The 27,616-nt window shown below is 42.0% G+C and overlaps 1 protein-coding gene across 2 annotated transcripts in view; it reads right to left on the minus strand.

Moving 5' to 3' along the window:
- TXK (TXK tyrosine kinase) overlaps positions 1–27,616 on the minus strand; it is a 74,585-nt gene that overhangs the window by 45,430 nt on the left and 1,539 nt on the right. Inside the window, exons 2-6 of one of the 2 annotated variants that reach the window (XM_073805230.1) lie at positions 13,345–13,393; positions 12,201–12,303; positions 11,288–11,493; positions 8,659–8,724; positions 3,967–4,021 (exon numbers count right to left, since the gene is read on the minus strand). In XM_073805230.1, the coding sequence (XP_073661331.1) occupies positions 3,967–4,021; positions 8,659–8,724; positions 11,288–11,493; positions 12,201–12,303; positions 13,345–13,393 (479 nt within the window). Of the gene's footprint in view, positions 1–3,966; positions 4,022–8,658; positions 8,725–11,287; positions 11,494–12,200; positions 12,304–13,344; positions 13,726–27,616 lie in introns of those variants that run through there. The other variant, XM_004316326.4, reaches the window with a different exon arrangement.

Consider the following 27,616-nt stretch of genomic DNA (forward strand, 5'->3'; position numbering starts at 1 on the left):
TTAACTTGGATCCAAACCTCATGATAACAGGAAAAATTATAAATGGATCAAACATGTATACATAAAAAATAAAGTCACTAAAGTAGTCAAGAAACATGGGAATTTTTTTTTATAACCTTGGAGTGGACAAGGCAATTCTAACCTGACACAAACCCTGAAGTCTTACAAAAATTTGTCTTAAAAATTCAAATACTATTCATGGCAAGAAAAAAAACACAAAGCAAAAATTGGAGAAAATATTGCCACATATCACAAAGAGCTAATTTCCTCAATATAGCTACCTAGGTCCTACAAATTGTGAGGGAAGCATCAAAAAAACCCACAGAAAATCTTGCAAAGGATATGGACAGCTACAGAAAAGGAAATACAAATATATAGACTTTAATATAGAAAAAACTACTTAACATTCCCAGAATAAGAGAAAAGCAAATTAAATCACACTGAGATGAGATGTCAGAGAGCAAAGTTCCAAATGTTTAATTAAAACGCTTGCTGAAGATGCTGTGGGAAAATAAGCACTCTCTTACATGTCTAAATGTAAGACAGATATATAAATTGATACACCTCTTATAGAGGGCATTGTGATATCTAACAAAATTGGAAATGTGCATTCTCTTTGACCCAGAATTTCCTCCTTTGGTGATTTATCCTGCAAATATTCTCACATAAATGGAAAGAAGACAAACGTGTTGGTTACCTACGGCAGGACTGTTTTAATAGTAAAGAAGTATATACTACTTAAATTTCTATGATGAAGGATCGGTTAAATAAATTGTGACAGGGACTTCCCTGGTGGCGCAGTGGTTAAGAATCCACCTGCCAATGCAGGGGACACGGGTTCGAGCCCTGGTCTGGGAAGATCGCACATGCCGCGGAGTAACTAAGCCTGAGTGCCACGACTGCTGAGCGTAGGCTCTAGAGCTCGCGAGCCACAACTGTTGAAGCCCGCACACCTAGAGCCCGTGCTCCGCAACAAGAGAAGCCACTGCAATGAGAAGCCCGCGCACCGCAACGAAGACCCAACGCAGCCAAAAAATAATTAATTAATTAATTAATTAAAAAAATAAATTGTGACACATTCATGCTAAGAAATACTATGCAGGTGTAAAATGAATGAGGACACTTTACATACTGATGTGGAAAGATTCCTAAAATATATTATTAAGTGAAAAAAAGTAACGTACAGAAAAGTATAATAATTATCTTACCATTTGCATAAAAATAACACAAGAAAATATTGATATATTGTACTTGCTTGCATATATAGTAAATATCTGTGAAAGGACACAAAACAAACTAATAATAGTAGTTTGGAGGGAAATTGATGGGTTGGAGACAAGGATGAAAGAAAATTCAAAGTCCTTCCTTTTGATTTTTGAAGTATAAAAATTTTTTGACTATTGAAATATGAAATTAATAAAATTATAAGATACTTCCATAAATAATTTATGCAATAAATTTGAAAATAAATATAAAATAGGCAATTCCTTAGGTAAATATAAATTAAATCCCCCCAAAAAACGCAAACAGGGGCTTCCCTGGTGGCGCAGTGGTTGAGGGTCCGCCTGCCGATGCAGGGGATGCGGGTTCGTGCCCCAGTCCGGGAGGATCCCATGTGCCGCAGAGCGGCTGGGCCCGTGGGCCATGGCCGCTGGGCCTGCGCGTCCGGAGCCTGTGCTCCGCAACAGGAGAGGCCACAGCGGTGAGAGACCCGCGTACCGCAAAAAAAAAACAAAAAACAAAAAACAAAAAAAAAAAAAACACAAACAGAAAAGGAAATTAAATTGTAATCAAATATCTATCTGTTTGAAAATGCAGCTTGCCAGACTATTTTACAAAAGATATATCTAACCTTCAAGAAACAAATAACTTCTATCTAATATAACAATTCCAGAGATTGGAAAAAGAGATAAAAACCCCACATGCCAACTCATTTTATGATGCTAGTATAACTTTTATGCTAAAACCAGACAAAGAGGACAGAAAATTAGAAGCCAGGCTAACTTTGAACTTGACAGGACAAATGCTAAATAAAATATTAGGAAACCCAAACAAGCAATATATTTTAAATGCCTCATAACCAAATAGGATGTAAACCAGGCATATTTTAAAAAATAAAAATTAGAAAATATGTAAATTACAAAAAATATTTTAAGATATAGAGGAAAAATATGTATATATTTAAAATATCATACACAGGACTTCCCTGGTGGCGCAGTGGTTGAGAGTCCGCCTGCCGATGCAGGGGACACGGGTTCGTGCCCCGGTCCGGGAAGATCCCACATGCCGCAGAGTGGCTGGGCCCGTGAGCCATGGCCGCTGAGCCTGCACGTGCGGAGCCTGTGCTCCGCAACGGGAGTGGCCACAACAGTGAGAGGCCCGCGCACCGAAGAAAAAAAAATAAAATAAAATATCATACACACTCTTCAGACAGATTAAAGATCTAAATGTGAAAAGCACATCTTTAAAACATTTAGGGCTTCCCTGGTGGCGCAGTGGTTGAGAGTCTGCCTGCTGATGCAGGGGACATGGGTTCGTGCCCCGGTCCGGGAAGATCCCACATGCCACGGAGCGGCTGGGCCCGTGAGCCATGGCCGCTGAGCCTGCGCGTCCGGAGCCTGTGCTCCGCAACGGGAGAGGCCACAACAGTGAGAGGCCGCGTACCGCAAAAAAAAAAAAAATTAAACACATCGACAAAATGGGAACACACCCTTCTACTGTGGTTGCCTCTGCCGAGTGAGTGAGGACCAGAAAGATGAGGGAGGGGGTGGGCTTTAACTGTATCTGTAATGTCTTATTTTGTTAAAGAATGTTATGCCCCAATGTTACTATTGATATTTACGATATCTGGGTTGTGGGTATGGGAAGGTTTGCTACCAAATTCCCCATTCTAGCCTTTGTAGGGAGGTCAGACACTTGCCCCATTCTGGTTTCCTCTCAGATGTAGGACCTCACGTAGGACCTGCCCAGCCCAGAGATTCAGGCCATATTACCTGTGACCAGCTTGCTTACTGTGGACCTACTTTTCGACTTCCCTTCTCCACTTCTGCCTGCCTGTCATCACACCTTCTTTGTCCATTCTGCACCCACTAATGTATAATGTCACCATGCCAGGCAGATATTGCATTTGCCGCCATGCTCCATTTCCTCGCGGCCAGTGAGGCCAGGCCAGACCTCCAGCCTCTGTCCCCACCACCACCTGAGGCTGGTCTGTGTCCCTCGTGCTCAGCCTGTCCCCCAGCTACTAACTGGACCATCCCCGTGTCCTAAGCCATTACTGGCACTGAGTTTTGAGATACAGACCTGATTCTCGCTCATATTTCTAGATTTCCTCAACATCCGACACCAGGTCATAATGACACAAATACTTCTCACTTACTTTCTAGTTCTGACTGTACATTTACCCACAGTTGATATTTACCGTCAGTTGGAAATTTAAACTATACACAGTTTTGTTTTGTTTTGACCTAGATGAGCAGTTTTGATCTGAGTTTGATATTTTGGCTACTCCACTCTTCCTTTTGTTCCCAAGAACGAAAGTGCAGCCCCGTGTATTTTTCTATATCTGTGTTTTTCATGAGTCTAAGCTAAGCTCAGGAGGGCAGACTATATATTGGATTGTCATTGATGCAAAGGTACACAGGCAATCCAAACAGAGACCCTTCTGGCAGAATGCACTTCAGAGTGAATGAAGGAGTTTTAGTATGTTAGAGTCGGAATCATTTCAGGAGAAAGACATTTCTGAAATTATGGTGAAAATCAATGAAAAACATGATTTGATACAAAGATATCTAGTTTACGACTTAAAAAATGTATAGTAGAGATGAAGCTGTAACAATATTTTAAAACTAAAAAAACAAAACCAGTGAGTAATACAACTCTTTAGTTGGGTAAAGTCTTTATAATGTGCCTCTCTCAGAAATTTTGAAAATATTCACAAATTTATTCACAAATAAATTGAATTACCTCTTGTCTCAAAAGACGTTCTGTCTGATTTCTGGTGATATTTCTATGGTACCACCTGTAAAAGTAATAAAAATAATTTTTAAATGTTATGTTTCATTTCTTTCCAGAAAAAAAAAAAACAAAAAACCCCAAGCTGCTCCATTTCCTTCATTTTTAAAAACTTTCTCCAGAACTGATTTTAGAAAACGGAGTGATTTTTAACTCAGATAAACAATAACGTACTGTAATGTGTCCGTTAGTTTAATACAGTTTTATTGATTGCAAGCCAAGATCTCACTTATTCTATCACATCTCCATTCAACTTTCTGACACACACTTAGTATATAATTTTGAATGATATAACCTCCTGAAAATTCCATAAAAGGTACGTGGTTAGGAAGTCATCATCTTCAATAAACACCTTACAGAGCTTTGGTTAAACAAACTAAAAAATAACCATTTCTTTCCCCTCAGGAACATCTTGTTTACACGCTTATATATGTGTTATGTTATCTTTCTGAACTTAAAACTCACACCAACTTATCTGACTCTCCTGAGTTTGTTACCTTGTGGTAAAGTCAGTGGTTTGATAGCGTAAACAACCAATATACAAATCACCCTGCCCCAATCCCTCACGGGCCTCATGGTGGTCCTCTTTTTCCCCTCGCTTACTAAGCTTGGGCCACATTGGGAATCTTTCCTGGCTCAAACTCACGAAGCCCTTTTCTGCCTCCGACCTTGCTGTTATCTCTGCATGAAGCCATCATTAAATGACTTTAAAATACCAGAGCTACACACAGTGATCGTAATTAAGTAACACTGTAATTTAAACATATGGTTTGGTATAACAACACAATCAGTAGGCAAATCACAGGAAAGAGAGAGGAAACGGTAGAACAAAGGCGAGAGACAGAAAAATGGAAAAGCTTTCATTTCAAAACAAGATTTTAAAAAGGAGTTAATCTAATTTTACCAGAAATAATATTTTTGTGGACAGTGGAAGGAAGAGTGCATATATAACCATGCAGTAAGTCAAGTGGGGGGAGCGCAAAGGTGGCTGATTGAAACTCAGACCTGCCTTGGAGGATGGAACCTATCTCATCATGTGGACTTCCCCTAACCTTCAATAGTAGAAAGTTGCCACTAAATTAGAATGGTCAGGTTCTTTAAATACTAATGCCCTCAAATTGAAAACAGTCTTTTAAAAAGATGAACCACAGAGAATAGGGGATGATTACAGATGATTCTAATCAAAGTAATATGACTATATGACTACTTACTGCTAGTGGAAACAAGAGTAACTGTGATGTTAAACTGTGCATATCATTCAGTACTTTTTAATGACTATTCATATTGTGGAAGGGAATTTCAAGATGAGTCTGAGACCTCTTGCTGTAGAAAGAAGAAATTCTTTCAAAATAAATGAGACAGAGTTAAAGACACAGGGAACCAGTTTAATGGGGCCCCCCACTGGCTAAGTTCTGAAATATGGGTGCTAAAAGGAGAATGATGACTATAGCTCACTGAAATAACTGAAGCTGTAAAAAGCCAAGACTGCATAATGTACTCGAAAGGGGAGAGATTAACATAAATTGATTTTTTTCTAAATAGTGTTTTTTACCTGCTATTGTGTTGGTGTTAATTTTGTTGCTTTGTACTTATTTATTATAGTGATAAATAAAATAAATATATTAATTTTGACTAAATATAAATTAAAAATCCATCCACGTGGAAGTCACACTTAGAATGACTTCAAAGTAGTAACAAAAGAGCCAGATAGAAGTATATGATGAATTTAAGACCCTTGAAAATAATGCAGAATTCCATCTGCATTATTATAATGATATATGTAAGGCAGGAAAAGATAGGATGAATGCAATTTAGAGGAGGTGGGAGCATGGTATTTCAGAATTTCATCTCTTTAAATCAGTTGGTAAAAGTTAGAAGAGTTTTTGTTCTGTTTTGTTTTTTTCAAATAGGTAAGGCTGTAACTCCTTTACTGAGACAACACTGATTATAAAACTAATATTGAGGGGCTTCCCTGGTGGCGCAGTGGTTAAGAATCCACCTGCCAATGCAGGGGACACGGGTTTGAGCGCTGGTCTGGGAAGATCCCACATGCTGTGGAGCAACTAAGCCCCTGTGCCACAACTACTGAGCCTGTGCTCTACAGCCTGTGAGCCACAACTGCTGAAGCCCACGCACCTAGAGCCCATGGTCCGCAACAAGAGAAAACACCGCAATGAGAGGCCTGCACACGGCAACGAAGAGCAGCCCCGGCTCGCCGCAACTAGAGAAAGCCCGCGCACAGCAACGAAGACCCAACGCAGCCAAAAATAAATAAATAAATAGTAAATAAATGTTTAAAAAATTTAAAAAAAAAACTAACATTGAATGATTTCAATAGAAGCCCCAATACACAGGATTGTGGTGGGCCTTCCACTGACATATTAAAAAAAATCCTGGCTCAAACTCACCAGGATTGGACTCACAGTACGTCCAACTGTGGTTGAGTACAACCATCTTATATATATGTAAGCCTCCCATGTGCCATTCTTAGATTTCTGATCAATAAGTAACAGTATTGTGGTCTTGAGTTTTAGCCCTAGAAACCCTATTAGGTCTGAGAAGGTTAATCTGCTTCACTGAGTGACTTTCTAACCCTGAGAAGGTTAAGCACTCAGTGTAGAGACAATTAGATAAATCAGACTCATATTTCCATAGCTCAGGGTAATCAATGTTTGCTATTTAAAATATCTATAATTTTAAGAGAATCTGGCATATCAGGTTTTTGTCTTTGATTTAAAATTAATCTTAAACTTGTTATTTGAAGTTTGAGGGAATTGAACCAATTTTTAAAATGACATTCATATGGATAAGAGAACTCGATTTACCACATATATCTGTTTAACTTATTACACTTCCAGGATCATGTAAGGACTTACAAAGGGCTATTACAATTGCAAATTTGCCGTCAGGCATGTGATGTACAATACTTAAAAAGAAAACTGAATTTATTCAGTTTATCAATGCAAGTTAGATGTTTCCAGAAATTTAATTAACTGAGCTTATAAATAGGATGGATTGTTTAAAGACATTTCGTATGTTGAGTATGAATTAAGGTGATTGTTCTTAACCTTTTTAGATTTATGCGTAGTATATCAAGACTTACAAGTTAAATCTGAAGGCTTACTGAAAACCAGGGTTTTACGTTGTAATGTTGATAATTTAATTTCAAACCAAAGTAGCCATAAATATTTCTCTGAATAAAGGTGCCCCTGAAATGTCAGAAGCCCATGTGGACACAGCATTCCTTCCCCCCTCGGCCCCTAACTCCCTCCTGCCCCCTTTAGCCCTCAAGTCACTTCCTCAGAAAGGTCTTCCCCACCCAACACGCTCATTTAAATTATATCCCCTTCCCTCTCCCTGTGCCCCATACTGTTCCTTCATAATACCACAATTTAAAATGATATATTTATTTGTGAATTTGGGGTTGTTTAATGTCTATTTTCCCATGAAGCTGTCAGTTGCACGAAGGCAGGGACTGCTTCTGTGTATTCCGTATTGTGTTTCCAAGGCCTGGAACAGCTAACATCTGGTACATCCTAAGTGCACGATAAAAAAGACTGAACAAATAAATTGACTGGAGGACTGAAGTATCTATGAATGTAGTACACCTGTAATACTAGGCAAGGTGGACCAAACTGTAAATGCCTTACCTGTTCATTTCACAGTTCAAGACGGGTTCCAGCCCTGGTCCAGGAAGGTCTCACATGCCACGGAGCAACTGGGCCCCTGCGCCACAGCTAGTGAGCCTGCTCTCTAGAGCCCGCGAGCCACAACTACTGAAGCCTGCGTGCCTAGAGCCCGTGCTCCACAACAAGAGAAGCCACCACAGTGAGAAGCCCGTGCACTGCAACGAAGAGTAGCCCCCGCTCGCCACTATTGGAGAAAGCCCGCACGCAGCAACAAAGACCCAATGCAGCCAAAAATAAATAAATTTAATATCTCAACCATAGTTTCTGATCTGCAGAATGAGGGGCAGAATGATCTGCAGAGTGACTGCTAAGATTTCCGTCTTCTAAATCTATAAGGGTAGCAAGAATGTATTTCTAAGCAGAACTTTAGTAACATACCAAATGTTCTTCCAAACTACATTAGCCTACTTCTCAACTTCATTGATTTCTAAAAGATTTCAAAACATGAGCTAAATATAGTAATGTGTCTATATATTAAGTCTAATTTCATTTATGCACAATTAATGCCATTTTTAATTTTTTTAAATGTTTTGACCACGCTGCATGGCATGAGGGATCTTAGTACCCTGACCAGGGATCGAACCCATGCCCCTTGCAGTGTAAGTGCAGAGTCTTAACCACTGGACCACCAGGGAAGTCCCCATTTTTTAAATAATAACTTTTCCATTTAGGACATGTATTAAAATAAGTGCAAGATGAGTGTTTGGTTTCACATTGTCACTGTCAAAAATTTTTTTAATTGCCCGTACAAAACAAAAGTGATTTTAAGAAAAAGAAGTTTCTGAATCAACCGTTAGAAGGATCAAAGACCTCTTAGGCTAAAGCTGCCAACCGTGTTACCTTCTTTTCCTTACTTTGGTCTTACAGACCAAAACCGCTATGTATACTTATAAGCTGCCCAAATGTACCTAATTTTCATAGATTAACCGTAGGACATATTTTGGAGGACACTTACTCGTATATTTCTAAGTTGGTTGGTTTGTTTTCAGTCACATAGTTGCTTGGAATTAAGCCTTCATTCCTACAAAGACAAAGCAAAAATCAAAACGCTTGGCACATTTGTGGCATTATTGTGGCAAAAATCCTTTTAAAAACCTCAAGGATGCAGGGGAAAATCAAATTCATTTGACTACTTAAATTGTTGAAAGAAGAAAGAAAAGTTTTTTCATTTCAACTAAAACCTCTGCATGATAAATACTAAGTTTCTGACTTATAATGTGAATAGTTTAAGACGTTTTCTGACAAAAATCTTTGCAAAGAGGAAAAGGTGTACTTACGTGATCACTGGGACATCATAGTGACTAGATTAAAAGCATACCAATTACAAAGATATTGACTTAATTCTTTTTAATTGCCACAGAGTATTCCACAGAATAGATATTCTAGTTTAGCCACACCCCTATTACAGCAAAGCTGGAAAGAAATACTTGAACATGCCTTCTTGTGTACAAGTAAAAGTACTTCTCTAAGACAGATACCAAGCAGGGAGACTGCTGGGTCACGGAGTATGTACATCTTTCAGTAGATACAGTAAATTGCTGTTGAAGGGAAATGTACCAATTTATACACTCATCAGCAGGGGAGGGGTTTCTCTTTTCCTATACCTTCGCCAATGAAATCTGAAATTTAAAATGATGGAAAGATCTCCAAGACATTTTATTGAGGAATACAAGCAAGTTGCAGAGCAATGCATAAAGTATGGTCAGACTTAGCTAAATTATATCTGCAAACAATACCATATGTTTCAATGAGTGCATTGAGAATGATCTGGACAAGTACTCACTAAATGAATAATGGTGCTTCCTTTTGGGAAAGAGACTGGGTTTGGAGGTGTGGCAAAGCAGAATTTGGGTACTATTTATCATGTTTGAATCCAAAAAAAAAAAAAACTATATTCAGTTATTAACTTTGAAGTTAAAAATTGCTGTTGTTTCTCTTTAAGTCTGAGTCATGCCAATAGGCCACCTGCAGCAGTAGCTAATTACACAGCCCTGAACCTACTAACTTACTGTGGTCACTGGGACATCATACCTCTTTTCCCACTGAAAAGTCTCCATCACATGTTGAGACTCAATCAAAAACTGGTAACACAGCCAAATCATCAGGAAAATATAAATAAAGAGGTATGTATGTACTTCTGATGCTTAGACACTTACAATCTCCAAATCCTGACAAGGATCAGAAATCAATGCCAGCATTCTTTCCCAGAAAGCTCACCTACTCCTCAGAATTCTTCTCTACCCAGGACTCCAGTCTGGCATTAGCAATCTATTGCAACGGACACAAAGAAGTCTTATTGCATCCCAGGGTCTTTTTTCTTTCCAATTTAATTCAGAAACTATTGCAATGTTTACTTCTAAAACTAGTCATTGTAGAAATATGAAAATGAATAAGATACTGTTTCTGTTTCTATCTCAGAGCTTAACAGGAAAAAAATTCAAATTGCCAAAGAAAGCATAAATTAGAATAAGAACTTGTATGGTAGGAACGATCATTCCCATTTTACAACTAAAGAAACAAAAATTCATTAAAAATAGAACTACCATATGATCCAGCAATTCTGCTTCTAGGTATTTATCTGAAGAAAATGAAAACACTAACTCAAAAAGATATATGCACCCCCATGTTCATTGCAGCGCTATTTACAATAGCCAAGACGTGGAAACAACCTAAGTATCCACTGACGGATGAGTGGATAAAGAAAATGTGGTATATATCTCTACAATGGAATATTATTCAGCCATAAAAAGAAGAACATCTTTTCCTTTACAGCAACATAGATGGACCTGGAGAGCACTATATTAAGTGAAGTAAGTCAGACAAAGACAAATACTATATGGTCTCACTTACCTGTGAAATCTTTTAAAAAATGAAAAATTGAAGAAACAAACAAACAAGCTCATAGATAGAAAGAACAGATTGGCGGTTGCCAGAAGCAGGGGTGGGTGGGGCTGAAGTGGGTGAAGGGGATCAGAAGGTATAAAACTCCCGCTACAGAATAAATATGTCTTGGGGATATAATGTATAGAATGGTAACTGCAGTTAATAGTACCGTATCACATGCTTGAAAGTTGCTAAGAGAATAAATAAAAGTTCGTAAAAGTTCCCGTCACAAGAAAAAAAACTTGTAACTATGTATGGTGATGAATGTTAACTAGACTTGTAGTGAGTATTTGACAATATATATAAATATTGAATCATTATGTTGTATACTTAAAACTAATATAATGTTATATGTCAATTATAACTGAGAAGGAAGAGAGAAAGGAAGGAAAGGAGGGAAGGAGGGAGGGAGGGAGGGAAACAGAGAGGGTAAGTGACTTGCCCAAGGACACACAACAGTACGCGGCAGCATCAGGATATAAAGCCACGTGTACCTAGTTTGGAGAGTCTGCCTGAAATCACGGTGCTATAATGCTCTTTCATACAGATGGGGAGGTGTGGGAACAGCTTCTGTTTCATTTACGAGGAAGAGTTATGAACCTGGATTAAATGAGCCACTACACGGAGTCTATGTCATGCTTCAGAAGTCTTCAGAGAATGAGAGATGAGAGATTTGGTAAAGACTAAGCCATCAGTCTTACCCCAAGCGGTCTCTTGCCTTCCACCAGTGAGGATTACACTTCTCCAAGATCAGGTATTCCTCTGCTCTCTTTAAGGCTAAGTCACAGGGCTCTCTGGGCAGGAAATCATACAGTGCTTTGACTTGGATCTTCTCTTCAGCAAACTCAGAGGGTGGGAGGGGAGGCAGCGGCTTGCGTTTTGATGGCTGCACTCGGCCCCTGTTGGACTGTAAAAACTAAAGAGTGAGTCGTTGTGCTATTGTTTTAGTGATCTGTACTAAAAAAGAATCGGGATAGAGCCTATTTGCCTGCCCCCTCACTTCTCCCAGCCAGCTGCACCAAAGCAGAAGCCCAGGTGGGATAAAGGTAGGAAATGACTAACTATAGAACAACTTCCAGATCCAGCAACACACTCATCATTTTGTAAATTCTCAAGATCACCAGTTCTCTTGCCAGCATTGCACTGAATTGTTCTCATGTCACAATTCTTAAAATTTTATTTCCTCCTTAATAGTTTCACTTCAAGGATTTTTCTCTCTTGGAAAAAGAAAAACAGCTCTTCCCTTTCGCGTGCTGTAAGCTTGTGTTTGGGTTTAACACACTTCCCAAGAAAACTGATTCTCCGCCACTGAACTGAAAATTAATCCTGGCCTCAAAATGGCAGTAGCCAGGATACATTTTTTCCCAATTTCAAGTTCTGCCAAAATATAGCAGAGTAGTCTATTTTAACTGTTTTTGTTGGTTGGTTGGTTGGTTGGTTTCTGTCTTTCACTTTCTTCTAGGACATCGATTCACTAAATGTTTACTGAGAACTCATTATGTGCCAACCATGATACTAGGTTCTGGGCATGGCAGCAAACGGTACCTCATGAGGCCCAGACCCTAAAAATGCCACCGTCCTTTACCCCTTCACCCCCATCAAAACGATACTCACTTGCTTCTTACTTGGCAATTCACTGAACCATGGTCTGCGACGCTGCGTGTATTTTTCTGAAAGTTCTTCATCTTTGCTAAGGCTTATTTGTGTCCTCACTTGTCTGACATTGAAAAATAATCATGTTACAAATGATTATTTGTACTCAAGTTATCTATGAATCTACTAGATTATCACAAACTAGTAGAAAAATCTCCTTCCTATTGTTTTTTTTTTAAGAAGACTTCCAAACTCCATTTCCTTGAACAAGGTACTACCTCTCAGAACTTCATTTTTTTTAATCTGGAAACTAGAGATGCTAAGAGCGTATAGAGTTGTTATGAAATAAAATTGAGAAAACATCTCATGTGCCCAATACAGAGTCTGGTGCATATTAAGGGTGTACAATTATAATCATGATAATGAAGATCTTACTCTGTGTCAGGCACAGTGTTTATCATTTTACATGCATCACCTGATTCGATGGTATCTATTGTTATAAGTAGACATGGTGTAGCAATAAGAACATGAGTTCAGATCCCAGGTCTACCATTTTCATAGTGTGGCCTTGGGTAAGCAATGTAACCTCTCTAAGCCTCAATTTCCTCATCTGTATAATGGAGATTGTAAAAAAAAATGGGTGGTTTTGAGAGTCACTTGAGCTAAAATATGCAAACTTCTTAGCACAGTCTGACATATAGAACACTCCCATTAAATGTTGGCTCTTATTATTATCATGATGCGCTGGATTTTACCCTTATACGTCATTTGCTGGGCACCAAAGTGTAAAACGCACTGATAGTTTGGGGGAGATACTCAAATAAACAAGACAGGATTCTTACCCTTAAAAGGTAAAAATTACAGAGTGAAACACAGACATATAAATAGCATACATGAAATAAGTATTAAATAAAGAACCAAGCCGCGTGCTCTGGGAACACAATGGAAGGAGCAATTAAATCCAGGAGGATCAAGGAAGCATCACAGACCTGACACCTGACCTACAGCTAGCTTTAAATGAATGGCCATTCAACAGGAAGAAAATGGGGAGTAGGGTTTCCCAGGCAGAGGCAACAGCAGATACAAAGAGATGTGGAGACTCGACAGGCAATAGAGAAAAGGAATGAATTAATTTCCGAGAAGTTGCCCTCGGAAGAAGACTTACCGCTTCTGCACGGAACAGCAACAGCAGAAAATCGACTGGACGGTATTATCTGAAAAGCAGATCATTCTCAACTGTTAGAAAGCCGTGAGTCCGTGATATTGGATAGAGGAGGCTGCTGGTGCTGGTCCAAAGGAGGAAATCCCTGAGGGTACGGGTGACAGAAAGTATTGCAAAGCATATGCAAAGTCTCGACCGTGCCCTTCTTCACTAGTAGAAGATGAAAAACTGTCACTAACACAAAAAGAAGTTACTGGCACCCCGGCCACTGTGGTTTCCCTTCTCAGGCTCTTGTTCCTGGGTCTGGTTTCATGCATTTCCTCAGTCTGTGAATGATAAATGACCACTGTATTCCTCTTTACCTTGATCAGGGCTAATGTCAGTTGACAAGTATACACAAGAATATGATTCCAGAAACAATGTTCTCCTAGGAAATCTGTTAGCAGGGATTTTGAATTAGGTCCATTGCATTTCTTCAAAAATATTTTAATATATATTTTATATATTTACATAAAGTAATATAAATATATTTAATATATTATATAATAATGTAATTTAACATATTTATTTTATTTTCATATATTATGTATCAAAATACATTTATACCTTTTTGGCTCTCAAATTTTCTATGGATTAGGTCCAAACATAAACTGAATATTTAAAGAAAGCACTAGCTATCTAGTAAATCTGGGTCATGCTTACACTTCTACTGTCAAGTTTAATGTTTATTTAAGTTAGACCATTTGCCTTTTTCAAACCATAAATTTTGAATTTATCAAAAGCTGTTTTATGTTCATAGAATCTGCATTTCACAGCGGCACTTTTCTCATACTGACCCCTGAAAATGAAGCACTGTTAAGGAAGCAGAGTACATTAGACATGAGCATTACCTTTGAGGTTAGAAAGACCTAACGATGAATTCTAGCTGGGGGCGGGGAGGGGGGAGGGCGCTGACTATATCTGGGATAAGTCCCTTTACTTCTCTATCTCTTTATTTTCCTATCTGTGAAAACAAGATAATCATACCTACCTGCTTTGAGAAGCCTTAGGGGGCAGAGGTTAATCTCCAACTTTGTGGATTTGGGCAAGTTACTTAACTGTTCTGTGCTTAAGTTTCCTCATCTGTAAAATGGGAATAATAGGACACTAGGCATGTAAGGCTACTATGAGGATTAATTGAATGAATTCATATAAAGCATGCAGAACAATGCCAGGTATATATCAATAGTAAGAGGGTAATCAAGAAGACCTATTATCATTATAGGGTTGTTGAGATTAAATTAGATATTTTCTCTAAAGTCCTGGAACATGGAAGAGGGGTACAAGCAGAAAACACCCGGTACGAGCAATCTACCCCTCAGCATCCACTCTATGCCTCCAGAACCAGGGATGAAATAGAGCTAACATATTATCGCCAGGTGATGTCAATTTGATCATATTCCTACCGGAAACCTAGTACATTAACCACCATCAGGATTCTTAAGTCAGGTAGGGAAGGAAACGAGGAGAAAAGAAGAGTAACATAGGACATAGCTGCTACAATTCCCACCTCTTAAGCTGTCCTGAGTCCTAAGCTGATCACAGATACCTTCTGTCACCATTCATTCCTTGTGCCCCCTTGCCTCTGCCGACACTTTGGCCAAAGGAGGTACTTTATCTAATGGAATTGCCCAAATGTTCATTCCTGTGGGATTTGGGTCCTTAGTTGGTATTGTCTTAATGGGGTTGTTACAGTTTTCTACTGACCAGGACTATTACGAATTTTAAGAAACGAAGCTAGTGAATTCCCTGAGTTTCAAAGTCCTCATTGTACTCATTGTGAAGAATGAACCAATTCCTGGTAATCAGGATATTCATCCCAGCTACTCTGACACTTTCCTGTGCCTATCAGTTCGCTGATACAAGGAATCCCAAAATGGTTAGAGGGCAATCTCAACTTCCAATGTTCCCTAACAAAAGGATTCTTCTCTCGGGCACTAGAATCTCCAAACTCACCAAACCCAAAGTCACAGGGAAAGAGAATAACAATATCCAGTGGGTTATTAGGTGGTGATAGGGGCCACTCCAATCTCTACTCCTTAGTTCCCAGACTCAGACATCCTGGCTATACGGAAACAACACCACATTTGCTGTTGGCTTAAGGCATTTACTGTATATGATAGGACACCACTCCAACTTTGCAAGATGCTGTCTCCCAGGTGTCATAGCAATTGAGCCTTTAGCAGGCCATTCCTCTGTACTATTAAGCCAGCTGCTTCTGAATTACGGGACACATGGTAAGAGTATTCAGAGAACCACTGTACCAGCACCAATGAAACTAAGAAAAGGCTGACTCCACAAAATGTATCATCTTGTAGACCTCTGGTTACATCTTCTCATTTTGTCCCCATTCCAAGAGTTTCAAACACATTCCTCCCCAGATCTTTCACCAACCTCCCAATCTTGTTCTTTCCACGTTCCTGAACTAGCAGGGCAACTTTTTTGCCGTTGCATATGAGTCAATGTAGATCGATGCCTCAGACTAACTGTCCCTAATGAAGTGAATAAACTGATGTACTTCTTGAAGTTCAAGGAGAATGTTATTTCAACACCATCTTTCAGGCTACCTCTGAATAGGGCTGTAGCATGATGGCTGTTCATTTCCTGCTCATGTGGGTTTGGGATGCAGATCTATCTGTAAATCAGGCCTGATGGGAAATTCCTCTTGAGGTCTTGGGTGTGAGGTGAAGGAGAAGCAGAAAGAACAGGTACTATGTGAATGTCACCTGCTCATGAAGGTTTCTTGAGCCTTCTGGATCTACGGGGGCCCACTTTCACATATACCATTTCCATGTTATTATGGATTACTCCTACACATGCCCAATTTCTTGGTTCAGTGAGTCAGATAACACTCAGCTCATGACAGGCTCACTCAGTTTGGATCGCATAAGCATTTCATGGCATGGTTGGAGCATTCAGTCTTCACCAGAAGGAAGCCAGGAGCTACTTTTCAAATCAAAAATAGTGGGGACTTCCCTGGCGGTCCAGTGGTTAAGTCTCCTCACTTCCACTGCAGGGGGCACAGGTTTGATCCCTGGTTGGGGAACTAAGATCCCGCGTGTCACGCAGTGCGGCCAAAAAAAAAAAAAAAAAAAAATCAAAAATAGTTATCAGCACAGGGTCAAGTCATTACTCCCAGTTTCTGAGGGTTTGTGCTGTGATTCTCATAATGGGACTTTCAGAGGCTCCATATAGCCAACATTTTGCCCTTCATCCCAGGCTACCACCAATGATAACTGGAGTAATGGAAAATTGAGTTATTTCTCCCAGCAATAAGGCTATGCCTGGACCTCTAACTATATGACCAAATAAATCCCAGATCCAATTTTGACTCTGTTTCCTAGAGCCACTTATGATGCCAATTATGGTATCAATCAGGCCTATAATATAAAACAAGACATACTTAAATTAGAATACTTTTAGAAGGGTTTATTTACAAAGAGACTAATTACAAAGGTGCAGAAGGGGGTAAGGTAACGATAAAGAATGTGCAGACGCCTGGGTCCAGCAATAGTGGAACTGTCACCATCCCCATGTCCAAAAGGCCCAGGAAAGTGAGAGAGTTAAGTAGAGCAGAGACCATTTTACAGGAGCAATGATCTGCTGTAGAGGGACACAGCCAGTGCAAGGTAACCTCACCACAGCTTCCTTCCAGGGCTCCCCATGGGTGTAGTGTAAGCAGAAGCCAGAGAGCTCAGAAGCATGCCGAACAGCCCTACAGATTCCTTTTCCAGGATAGAGTGCAAGGTGGAGAAGAATGAATACCAAGAGGCCGGGCTCACTGAGCCACGATGGAGGCTGGCTTCCACGTTTAATCCCCACAGGTCATCCTTCCAGGGTAGAATAGGGTGGATAAGAATAAAGATATCCAACATAGTAATCAATATATACTGGTTCCTTTGCCTTTCACCTTCAAAACCTAGAGTCATGCATTAGTTCCTTGCCTTTCTCCGGTTTGGATACTGCCGTTATTCAATGTTTGGGCTACAGACACTCTGGTGGTGTCCAGGGGTAAACATCTCATTTCTACTCTGGAGATACAATTCCAGTCCAAGCCCAGGCAAAGATTCACTTTTGCTCCCACTGCTGTGAGATCACTCACCCCTGATTTAATAACTTTCTTCCTTAGCCTGCACCAAGAAACACAAATTTGATTTCCAGGGACCAAAACAGAGTTCCGCAAACCTTCACTACATGGTGTATTATTAGGCTTTTGGATCTCAACTGCTTCTGACTGTCAGTTTTCATCTGGTGGCCTCTGCATGAGCCAATTGCCAAAAACACGCCCCCCAAACAGGGTACGTTAGCACTTGGGGGCTCTGTCTACCTTGGCAGGAGTGGTTCTAATTTGCATCCTTACCGATTTATTCCAGTGTTGCCTTAGAGCCCCGTACAGATATGCATCCATCCAGGCCAAGAAATGTGAAGTCCAGTGTAGGTTATACAAGTGAGAGAAGCAAGCAGAGTATGGTATGGACTGTGGCAAAATGCTGTGTCAAAGTCCCATGTAGAGGTATTTAGATTCAAAAATTTTTAAATACTCCTTCCCTCTTCTACATCACCATTTTCCCCCTCTCTACTGGATCCTTCCCAATAGCATAGAAGTATACGGCTACTTCACCCCTTAAAAACAAAACAACAAATTACCCTTGATCTTATTTCTTCCATCAGCTTTGCTCCCCATTTATAGTAATTAGCAGTCTTTATTTGCTGCCTCCAATTCTTTCCCTCCCGCTTTCTCTTAACCCATCCCAGTCAAGCTTTTGATCCTACTACTTCCCCAAACTGCTCTTGTTAGGGTCACCAGGGTCCTATGCACTGCTATAAACAATGGTCAATTCTAAGGCCTCATCTTACCTGTGCTCTCAGCAGCATTTGACACTATGTCCTACTGGTCTTCCTTCTTCTCACTCTCCTTTACTGCTTTCTTCTCCTCCCTGCTAACTTCTTAGACTGGATCTAATGCTAGGCTGCCCCAAAGCTTTTGATTTCTTCTTTACTCTGCCTTATTCACTCGCTTGATTATCTCATTCCTTCCTGTGTCTTAAAAGCCATCTATCTGCTGATGACACCCAAATGTACACCTCTACCCCAGTTCCCATGAATTTCAGACTTGCATAGCCAAAGGCACTCTCAAATTCTCCACTTGGATGTCTAGTGGACACCTCGAATTCACAGGAAGAAATCTGAACTCCTCTCTTCTTCCTCCCCAAACTCGTCTATCTACTCTTCTCCATCTTGTCAAGAGCAACTCCATTTTTCCAGTTGCTCAGGCCAATGATCTTGGAGTTATCTTTGACTCCTCTCTTTCTCTCACACCCAGTCCAATCCATCAGGAGAGCATGCTGACTCTTCCTTAAAAATGTATCCAAGGGCTTCCCTGGTGGCGCAGTGGTTGAGAGTCTGCCTGCCGATGCAGGGGACACAGGTTCGTGCCCCGGTCCGGGAAGATCCCACGTGCCGCGAAGCGGCTGGGCCCGTGAGCCATGGCCGCTAAGCCTGCATGTCTGGAGCCTGTGCTCCGCAACGGGAGAGGCCACAGCAGTGAGAGGCCCACGTACCACACACACAAAAAACGTATCCAAGAGTTTCTGCTTGAGAAGACGAAAAAGTTCTGGAGATGAGTAATGGTGATGACTGTACAATAATGTGCTTGGACTTCATGCTCCTGGACTCTCCATTTACAAATGGTTAAAATGGTAAATTTTATGTTAATTACATTTCACCACAAAACTCACACACACACAGAATGTTACTGCTTTTCCCCACCCTTCTGTGACTACCAAGGTCTAAGTCTCCATTATCTGGTACCAATAGCCTCCTAACTTCTTTCTGCTTCTACACTTAATCCCATCCCCCCCACCCTTTATGGCTTATTTTTCAGCTGCCACAGTAATTAATTTAGAACCTAGGTCAGATCATGCTACTCTTTGTCTCACAAACCCACAATGGCTCTCCATTTCACTGTGCGTTACAGCCAATTTTCTCACAATCGTCCTTAAACCGTCCACGACCTGGCCTCCTGGTACCTCTCACCTTCTCTCCAATGTGCTTGTGCTCATTTCACCCCATCCACACTGCCCGCGCAGTGCTTCTGGACCAGGACTGCTCTCACCCAAGGCTCTTCGCTTTTGTTCTGCCTGGACCATTCTTCCCCCAGCTGTCAGCCCTCCCTACTCTCTCCACTCCTTCACTCCTTTAATTAAATTAATAAAATAAAATAGACTCTCAATTACATATGGCAACAAGATTATATCTTTCCTTATTTCCGAGGCCTTCCGTAATCTGGCCAGCCCCACCCTGACGCTTAGTGTTCACCAATTCCTATTACACCAGCTTCTATTCTTCTGTTCACTGTTCTCACAGACACCTTGCACATTTCTGTCCCCAGCTTAAAAATGGCTTCCACTGCAATCCACTCCCACCTAATCTTCCTTCGGCTCCCAAAGCACTGTTATCTGTCTTGCTCTGTGGCTCATAATTAGGTACCATCTTCAATGGTTATTTACTTTTCCTTGTGTAGCCTTCATCTCTCACAGGGCTTCTCAATCTCACCACTACTGACACCTTAGAGTGATGAGTGCTTTGCTGCGGGAGCTGTCCTGTGTATTACAGTATGTTGAGCAACATCCCTGGCCCCTGTGCACTAGATGTCAGTACCAACAGCACCTCACTCCTCTGATACCCACCTCCCACACCCAGGTGTGAAGACCAAAATGTTTCCAGGAATTGTCAGATGTCCCCTGTGGGCAAAAATCACCCCTTGTTAAGAACCACTGAGCTAGATTGTGAACTCTTCAATTTCACGGTCTGAGTCTCATGGTTTTTTGTCTTGTCCATAGCATCCAGCATGAGAGCCTGGTACAGAGCAAGAACTCAATAGATAGCTGTTAAATAACGCCTCCCCAATATCTACACCATCACATTACACTTAGGCTCTATTTGTCAGTAACTCATTCTGCCACATGCAATCTCACAGCTCGACGCTGGCCGGCCGCAGAGCAAGCTAGGTTGACCACGTCCTTTTGACTAAGTAGAACAGTAAAGTTGAAGAAGACAGCTTCCGGAGCTTGTAGTAGGTCATAAGTCTAACCTTTTGTTCCAGGTATAGTAAAAAAGAAGAAGGGGGCTTCGCTGGTGGCGCAGTGGCTGAGAGTCTGCGTGCCGATGCAGGGGATGCGGGTTTGTGCCCCGGTCCGGAAAGATCCCACATGCCACGGAGCGGCTGGGCCCGTGAGCCATGGCCGCTGAGCCTGCGCGTCCAGAGCCTGTGCTCCGCAACGGGAGAGGCCACAACAGTGAGAGGCCCGTGTACCGCAAAAAAAAAAAAAAAAAAGAAGGAAGAGAGGGAGGAGGAGGAGGAGGTGGGAAGGAGAAAAAGCAGTGGCAGCTTATCCAAAATAAAGCATCAATCCACGAGATGCTAAATGAAATGGTTAAAACCCGGTGTTCAAATGTTCTTTTTTCTGTATAAGGACAGCATGTGGGGTTGAGCAGTCACTAGGGTCAGGGTAACCTGAAGTCAAATCACGACTCCATTTTCTTGTAGCGACAATATGATTTGGGGCAATTACTCAGGAGCCTCATCTGGAAAATGATAGAAATAAAACCTACCTTCTAGGAAAGGCAGTTCCCCACTGCTACGAACAAAGCATTTACCATATGGCGGGACTACAGGAAGATCTTACTATCCTATACTAACTCACTCCCTACACACTGAAATAGGTCCTGTAATTATCCCCATTTCACAGATGAAGAAATTGAGTAACAGACAGGTTCAGTCATTTGTCCAAAGCTACATACCTAAAAAAGCAGCTGAGATTGAATTTAAGTCCACAGAGCTTGGCTGAGTCCACGAGCATAATAATGAGACAGTCCTTGTGGATGAGAAGATTGCGTAAGACAGCAGAGATGAAATGTCTAGGACAGAGCAGTTGCTCATTTAATGTCCAACCTTTTCCCTCACTCAGTTCCCTAGAATTCATTCAGCAAGTATGTATTGTGTATTCAAAGAGCAGATTTGAGGTAAACAGATAGAAGCACACTATGGTCCTCCCTCTGAAGACAAAATGGGAAGAAGGTCAAGTAAACCAAAGCTGACCTTCAACCCCACAACTCCTGTGTTCCGAGCCCATTCTCTACCCCTGTTCACCCCGCTCAGGACTCTAAGGGATCCTCTCTCCACTATCAACACAGCTCTCCGGAGGTGCTCTGAAGCTTAGTCTTGGCAAGGTGAAAATGATATGATAGTAAACTGATATAACAGTAAACATGTACGGCAGTGCTTCTTTTAAAGGCGTTTTCATATCTGTAAGCATGACAACTGTATTTGTCAGCGTGATCAGAGAGAGAGCAAGATAAACTGACTTAAGGAATTGGCTCACACAATTGTGAGGGCTGGTGAGTCCAAACTCTGACGGGGTGGGCTGGCGACTCAGGGAAGAGCTGCAGTTTGAGTCCAAAGGCAGTCTGCTGGCCGAATGTTTTCTTGCTTAGTGGAGGTCAGTCTTTGGTTTATTAAGGCCTTCAACTGATTAGATGAGGCCCACCCACATTATGTCTTGGTAATCTGCTTTCCTAAAGATCCACTGATTTAAGTGTTAATCTCACACAAAAAATATCTTCACTGAAACATCCACAGGAACATTTAACCCACTACCTAGGCATCATGGCCCAGCCAAGTTGACCCATAAAATTAACCATTATTATACCTTAAATTAAACATATAGAACTTTCAAAGAGAAACTGCTGGTATTTGCCAGCAGGAATGATATCTGGAGACTAGGAAAAGGCTCCCCCCCGCCTTCGCTGAATTTACCATCCATGACTACACACCAACAGAGTGGACTACAAATCCAACAGCAATCTCTCGGTTATCTTTACTCTCTTCTGCAGCCTGGAATGTAGGAGGAAGTTTTTTCAGAAGTATTTATTTGTCCTCACTCAGTAGCAAAGACAGCTGCCTTCAAATAAGGGTACTAATCTGCCACAGCTTCAATTATGACACGGTTTTGTTCTATCTCCCCTGAAGACCAAGAATAGCTGTGAGCAGCGAGGACAACCTCTGCCTTGTTTATGGTTCAGTTCTGCCCAGCACAGTTGCTAGCAACTAGTCGCTGCCCAATAAATAATTGATGAGTGAGTGAAAAACAAGTTGGGAAAGCCAAACAGCTTCCTGGTGTTCCTTGCTTGGCTTGACTCTTCAAGACACTAGGCCTCTTTATTTACAGACTGAAGTAATGATTCATGCCAAAGCAGATAGCAATGATTATTAGATTTGTGGTCATTTTCTATTTACAGCATCACAGGTCTTCCAGGTGAGTGGGTAAATGGAGAGTCACTGCCACACGCCTGCTGTGGTTACAGAAGCCATTCTTTGAATTGCTTTTCTCAGTAACCTGCAGAGAGAAAGCCCTTTTTCGCCTTTATAAAATCCCCAATGAAGGCAGAAACTCATGCATATCTGGTCTTTGCCAGAGACAATCTAAAATGCCCCAGAGACGGGCAATGACTATTTGCCTGCTAGAAGGTTATATTCGGTGTTGAGGATTAACGCAGGAAGAAGCCAGAGCTTCCCCTCCCAGGCTTACATCTGCGCTATTCTTTTCATCTGCTTCTTATTCCCCAGCAAATACCTTTAATTATCTATCTTGTACCAGCAAATCAGGAAAAGGGCATCACATCCCGGCGTAATCTCCGTGACCTTTAGGAACTGGCACGTCCCTCATGGGTAAGGGAGTCGAACCTCTTATTTTATTTAGTGTTCGCTTACTCTCCTGGGAAGGCTTGCTTCCCCCTTCTCCCACCCATGCAGGTCTCCTAACAGCCTTCTGCTTGTGTGCGTGGCTGCAGCAGGGCTCGGCTTGGGGACGGGTTTCCACCAGGGGGCGCTGGAAGGGAGCGAGTGGGAGAAGCACCACTTCGAACAGCTCCCCGCCGCTCACAGTCCAGCAGATGAACGGTAGCTGAAGGGCTGCTGGGTCACCGCCGTCTGGGAAGCGAAGCTGGTGGCGTTCCCTCCGTTTCGAATGTCTTCAGATTTATATCTATGTAACCTCACGTATTTACGATGGCAGAGTTTCGTTACGAATCAGTGCTTCAGGCGAAATTCAGTCCTCCTGAATTTGCTTAGAATAACTGGCAGAAGGCTGGCGATTTTTATTTGAAAACATGAATAACTGGCTCGTTTCAAGAAGTGCCTTGAGCCAAAGACTAGGCTAGTGGCCCAACGCACACAATCCAGGTTGCGGTTTTAGGACGAGGAATTCCAGGGCAGCTGCGCTCACAGCTGAAGGGCTCGGGGAACTGGGAAGTGTGGAAAACCTGTGGCTTTGGATAAATAGCTCTGGGCAATTGGAACTGATCCTCTAAGTTCACTACAGGAAGCGCCTTATTTTTTTTCCAGAAATTTACAGAAAGGTCAAACCTCCTCATGACTGTAATAAATTCCCACCACTAGATCTATCTAAGGGACTTCTGAAGACCAAATACATGTTAATGGACTTAACCCTTATCATCTGGGAGGTGTGACACATAGCTAGCTTTTTTTTTAACCTGAATTTCTGCCTCTAAGCAGGCACCAGAAAAGACTTTCTGAAAAGACACCAAACCAAGAATCCACGCCAATGAGGGAAAGAAAGAAAAGAAAATAGAAACAGAGGGAGAGGGGGAGAGAGGGAAGGACGGGGAGGGCAAGACAGAGAGAGAGAGAGAAATACACTGAGTTTTTCACGGAAACATTTATTCAATTTAAGAAGTTATCCTTGATACAAACTTATGGTTACCAAAGGGGAAAGGTGGGAGGGGGATAAATTAGGAGCTTGGGATTAACATATACACACTACTATATATAAAACAGATCATCAACAAGGACCTACTGTATAGCACAGGGAACTCTACTCAATATTCTGTAATAACCTACAGGGGAAAAGAATCTGAAGAAGAGTTGATATATGTATATGTATAACTGAATCACTTTGCTGTACACCTGAAACTAACACAACATTATAAATCAACTATACTCCAATATAAAATAAAATTTAAATTAAAAAAATGTTTAAAGATATCCTTGATTCTGAATTTATGCTCTTTATATATTTGAAGCATTAAATTATCCCTGCTTTGTGTGTGTGCCTCCTTTGATATTAAAAGGGCACTCCTTTCAACAGAATTACTGAAAGAACAGTTTCCTTTTGATACTAAAATGTCCGTTCTTCTAAGAGATGATAGTCACCAGAGATGTTAGCGTTTTTGAATGTATTGACAAAATAAGTTAGCAACCCATTATTAGATCACGAACTGGTTTCTGGACATTATCCTGTCTGTGAAACCTTCAAGTAAGGGGAACAACTCCATTAGGGATTTGTTGGTTCCTAACAGAAAACAGGCAGCTAGCTCATGGGACAGTAACTGATAATCTGGGTGGAGGAGAAGAACGGTGCTGGCCTGGCTGAGCCTGAGGGGTGCTGTGTGTGGGGAAGGGGTGCAGAGACTCTGGAAGCCTGGGGAGCTGCATGGGGCGCTGGGCACTAGGGGAGACAGGGTCCCAGGGGCAAAGATGCTGAAGGGAAAGGCAGAGTTTCCCTGAAGACTGATCGCTCCTCTGTTCACAGCTTCAGCCAGCAAAGCCCCAGGCACCAAACATTCCAGCACCAGAAGCCCTTGTTTGTTCCACACAGGAATTTTATTCTTTCCCAGTCCTGAGCTGGCGTGAGGCGGACTTTGCAGGCATCTTGCCCACATCTCCTCCATCCCCTGGTCTCAGAGCAGTGTTTCCTAGGAGACTGTGGCCCGTGAGCTCCAAGTTCATGAGCAGCTCACAGACATCACAACCAAGACACCTGGCCAGCTTGGGATGTAGGTGCTTGGCCACCAGGCCCGCTGGCAGCCAGCACTGGGCAGCACCCCGCCCCCCGAGGGCAGGAAGGGGACAGATGCCAGCCAGTGGGCTTCACTACACAGAAAGGGCATCTGCCGGTCATACACAAGAAGGCGTGGAAACCTCACAGACGCAGTTCCAGATGGTGACTGCTGTTAGCATTATTGCTACAGGTTTCAGGCAGTTGCAGGAGGATAGAAGTGAAGTGGTTTAGAAACAAAAGGAAAGACACATATACTAGTGTCCATATTAACATTGAACCTATTTTTGAGAAAGGGGACCAACTCCAGCCTGAGGCAAAGTGGCAGTAAAAGTGGCCAAGTCTTTTTTTGGTCCATGGCTCTCCTAGCTTTTGCCACTGAATTAGGTATCTATTGTTGGAAACAAATTAGCTCCAAACCTAGAGGCAGAAACTGTTTACTATCTCACAGTTTCTGTGGGTCTGGGGTCCAGGCACTGCTTAACTGGGCGCCTCTGAATCAAATTGAGAAGTTCATGAAGCTCATGAAATTGTAGTAAAGGGGAGTTGGGATTTGCTGGAGAATCTACTTTCCAGTTCAGTCACATGGCTGTCGCTGGCCTTGGTGGCACGGCTCCTGGTGATGGGGATTCTCCACAGGCTGCCTGAGAATGCTCACAGCATGGCAGCAGGTCACCCAAGAGACAGGGAGCCCAAGAGCACTAAGAAGCCACAGTCTGCCGTAACCTAACCTCCCAGTAACACTCCATCCACCCCTGTTACCATACTCCATCTTTCCCCAAGGAGAAGGATCGTGTGAACAGCTGGAGGGGGGACATCACTGGGGCCACCTTAGAGATGCCTGTGCAGCCACCCTCGTTATCTCTGTATTAATTGTAAAAGAAATAACAGAAGATACTAACTTAAATGGGTTGGCGTGGGACTCAAACACAACGAGGAATAAGAGAGGGCTTTGAAAGCGGAGACCCAAGAAAAGCGGAGTGACCAAGAGGTCCTTACCTCACCCTCCAGATCAAATTATGCGTCCAGAAAACTGCATTTTAACAGTATCCTAAAGCACACTTCAGGCACACCAACACTTAAGAACCACCCAATTATTATTTTTCCTTCTACTTTATAAATTGGGAAGAAAAGACAGAGAAATTAGGTGATGATGAGATGGAGGGAAGGGAGGTGGTTAGCTTTTCGAACCCCCAGCACATCTCCCTGGTCCCCGTCCCCTAAACGATTCTCCTGGGCTGGGTCTGTCCTCAGAGCAGGGGTTAGTTGGGAGAAACGACCACTTGTGTTTCACAAACTAACCCTCATAGGAGCAGTGCCCAGGTACCACTCCCAGGCTCTGCCCACCAGTCACTAAGATCAATATCGCACCTTCCACAAGGATCTCCTCCTGCCCTACAGCAGCCTATGAGGCCAGACTTCTATGACAGCCCTTAAAACAACCAATGTATTTCCCAAATGACTCTGGCCCAAAAAACACCTATAAACATTTTTTTGATTAGTAGTAACACACCCTGGGGCACCTCTTAAGCTTTCTCTGGTCAACAGTAAACACTCATTGTTTTACCCAGAAGAAAATGGAGCCACGGCTTCCCTGGTGGCGCAGTGGTTAAGAATCTGCCTGCCAATGCAAGGGACATGGGTTCGAGCCCTGGTCCAGGAAGATCCCACATGCCGTGGAGCAACTAAGCCTGTGCACCACAACTACTGAGCCTGTGCTCTACAGCCTGTGAGCCACAACTACTGAAGCCTGCACACCTAAAGCCCGTGCTCTGCAACAAGAGAAGCCAACGCAATGAGAAGCCCATGCACCACAATGAAGAGTAGCGCCCGCTCACTGCAACTAGAGACAGCCCGTGTGCAACAACAAAGACCCAAACGCAGCCAAAAATAAAAAATAAATTAAATTAATTAATTAATTTAAAAAGAAAGAAAGAAAATGGAGCCACATCTAAGTGCAATCTGTGGAAGAAATAAACGGGTGAGTCTTACCGTTGAATCAAATGATCAGAAGCTGGAAAGGACAGTGATAGTTCATCAAACCCATGCCCTCCCAGGCCAGATAGAATGATCCTCAAAATATCCCCACTAATAGGTGGTCTCTTATTCAATCCTTTGGGCAATCTAATCCTTGTCTCAACCCTCACTGTTTATTTTATATATAACTGAATCCTGCCTGTTATCATTTACAGCCTTCTCTCGAGTTCTGACCTCAGGAGAAACGAAGAACAGATGCCCACATGGCTTTTAATGAAAAGGTTCTTACTAAGTCACTGCTCACCTTTGTCCTGCCATTGGGGGAAGTGGGGACATGGGTTACTGCTTCTTAGCTCTTTCTGCTTCGCTCTGCTTGGCCTGTGTTTCTGATCATGGGCACC

Source organism: Tursiops truncatus, chromosome 5 (assembly GCF_011762595.2).
Source record: "Tursiops truncatus isolate mTurTru1 chromosome 5, mTurTru1.mat.Y, whole genome shotgun sequence".
NCBI classification, from domain to species: Eukaryota; Metazoa; Chordata; class Mammalia; order Artiodactyla; family Delphinidae; genus Tursiops; species Tursiops truncatus.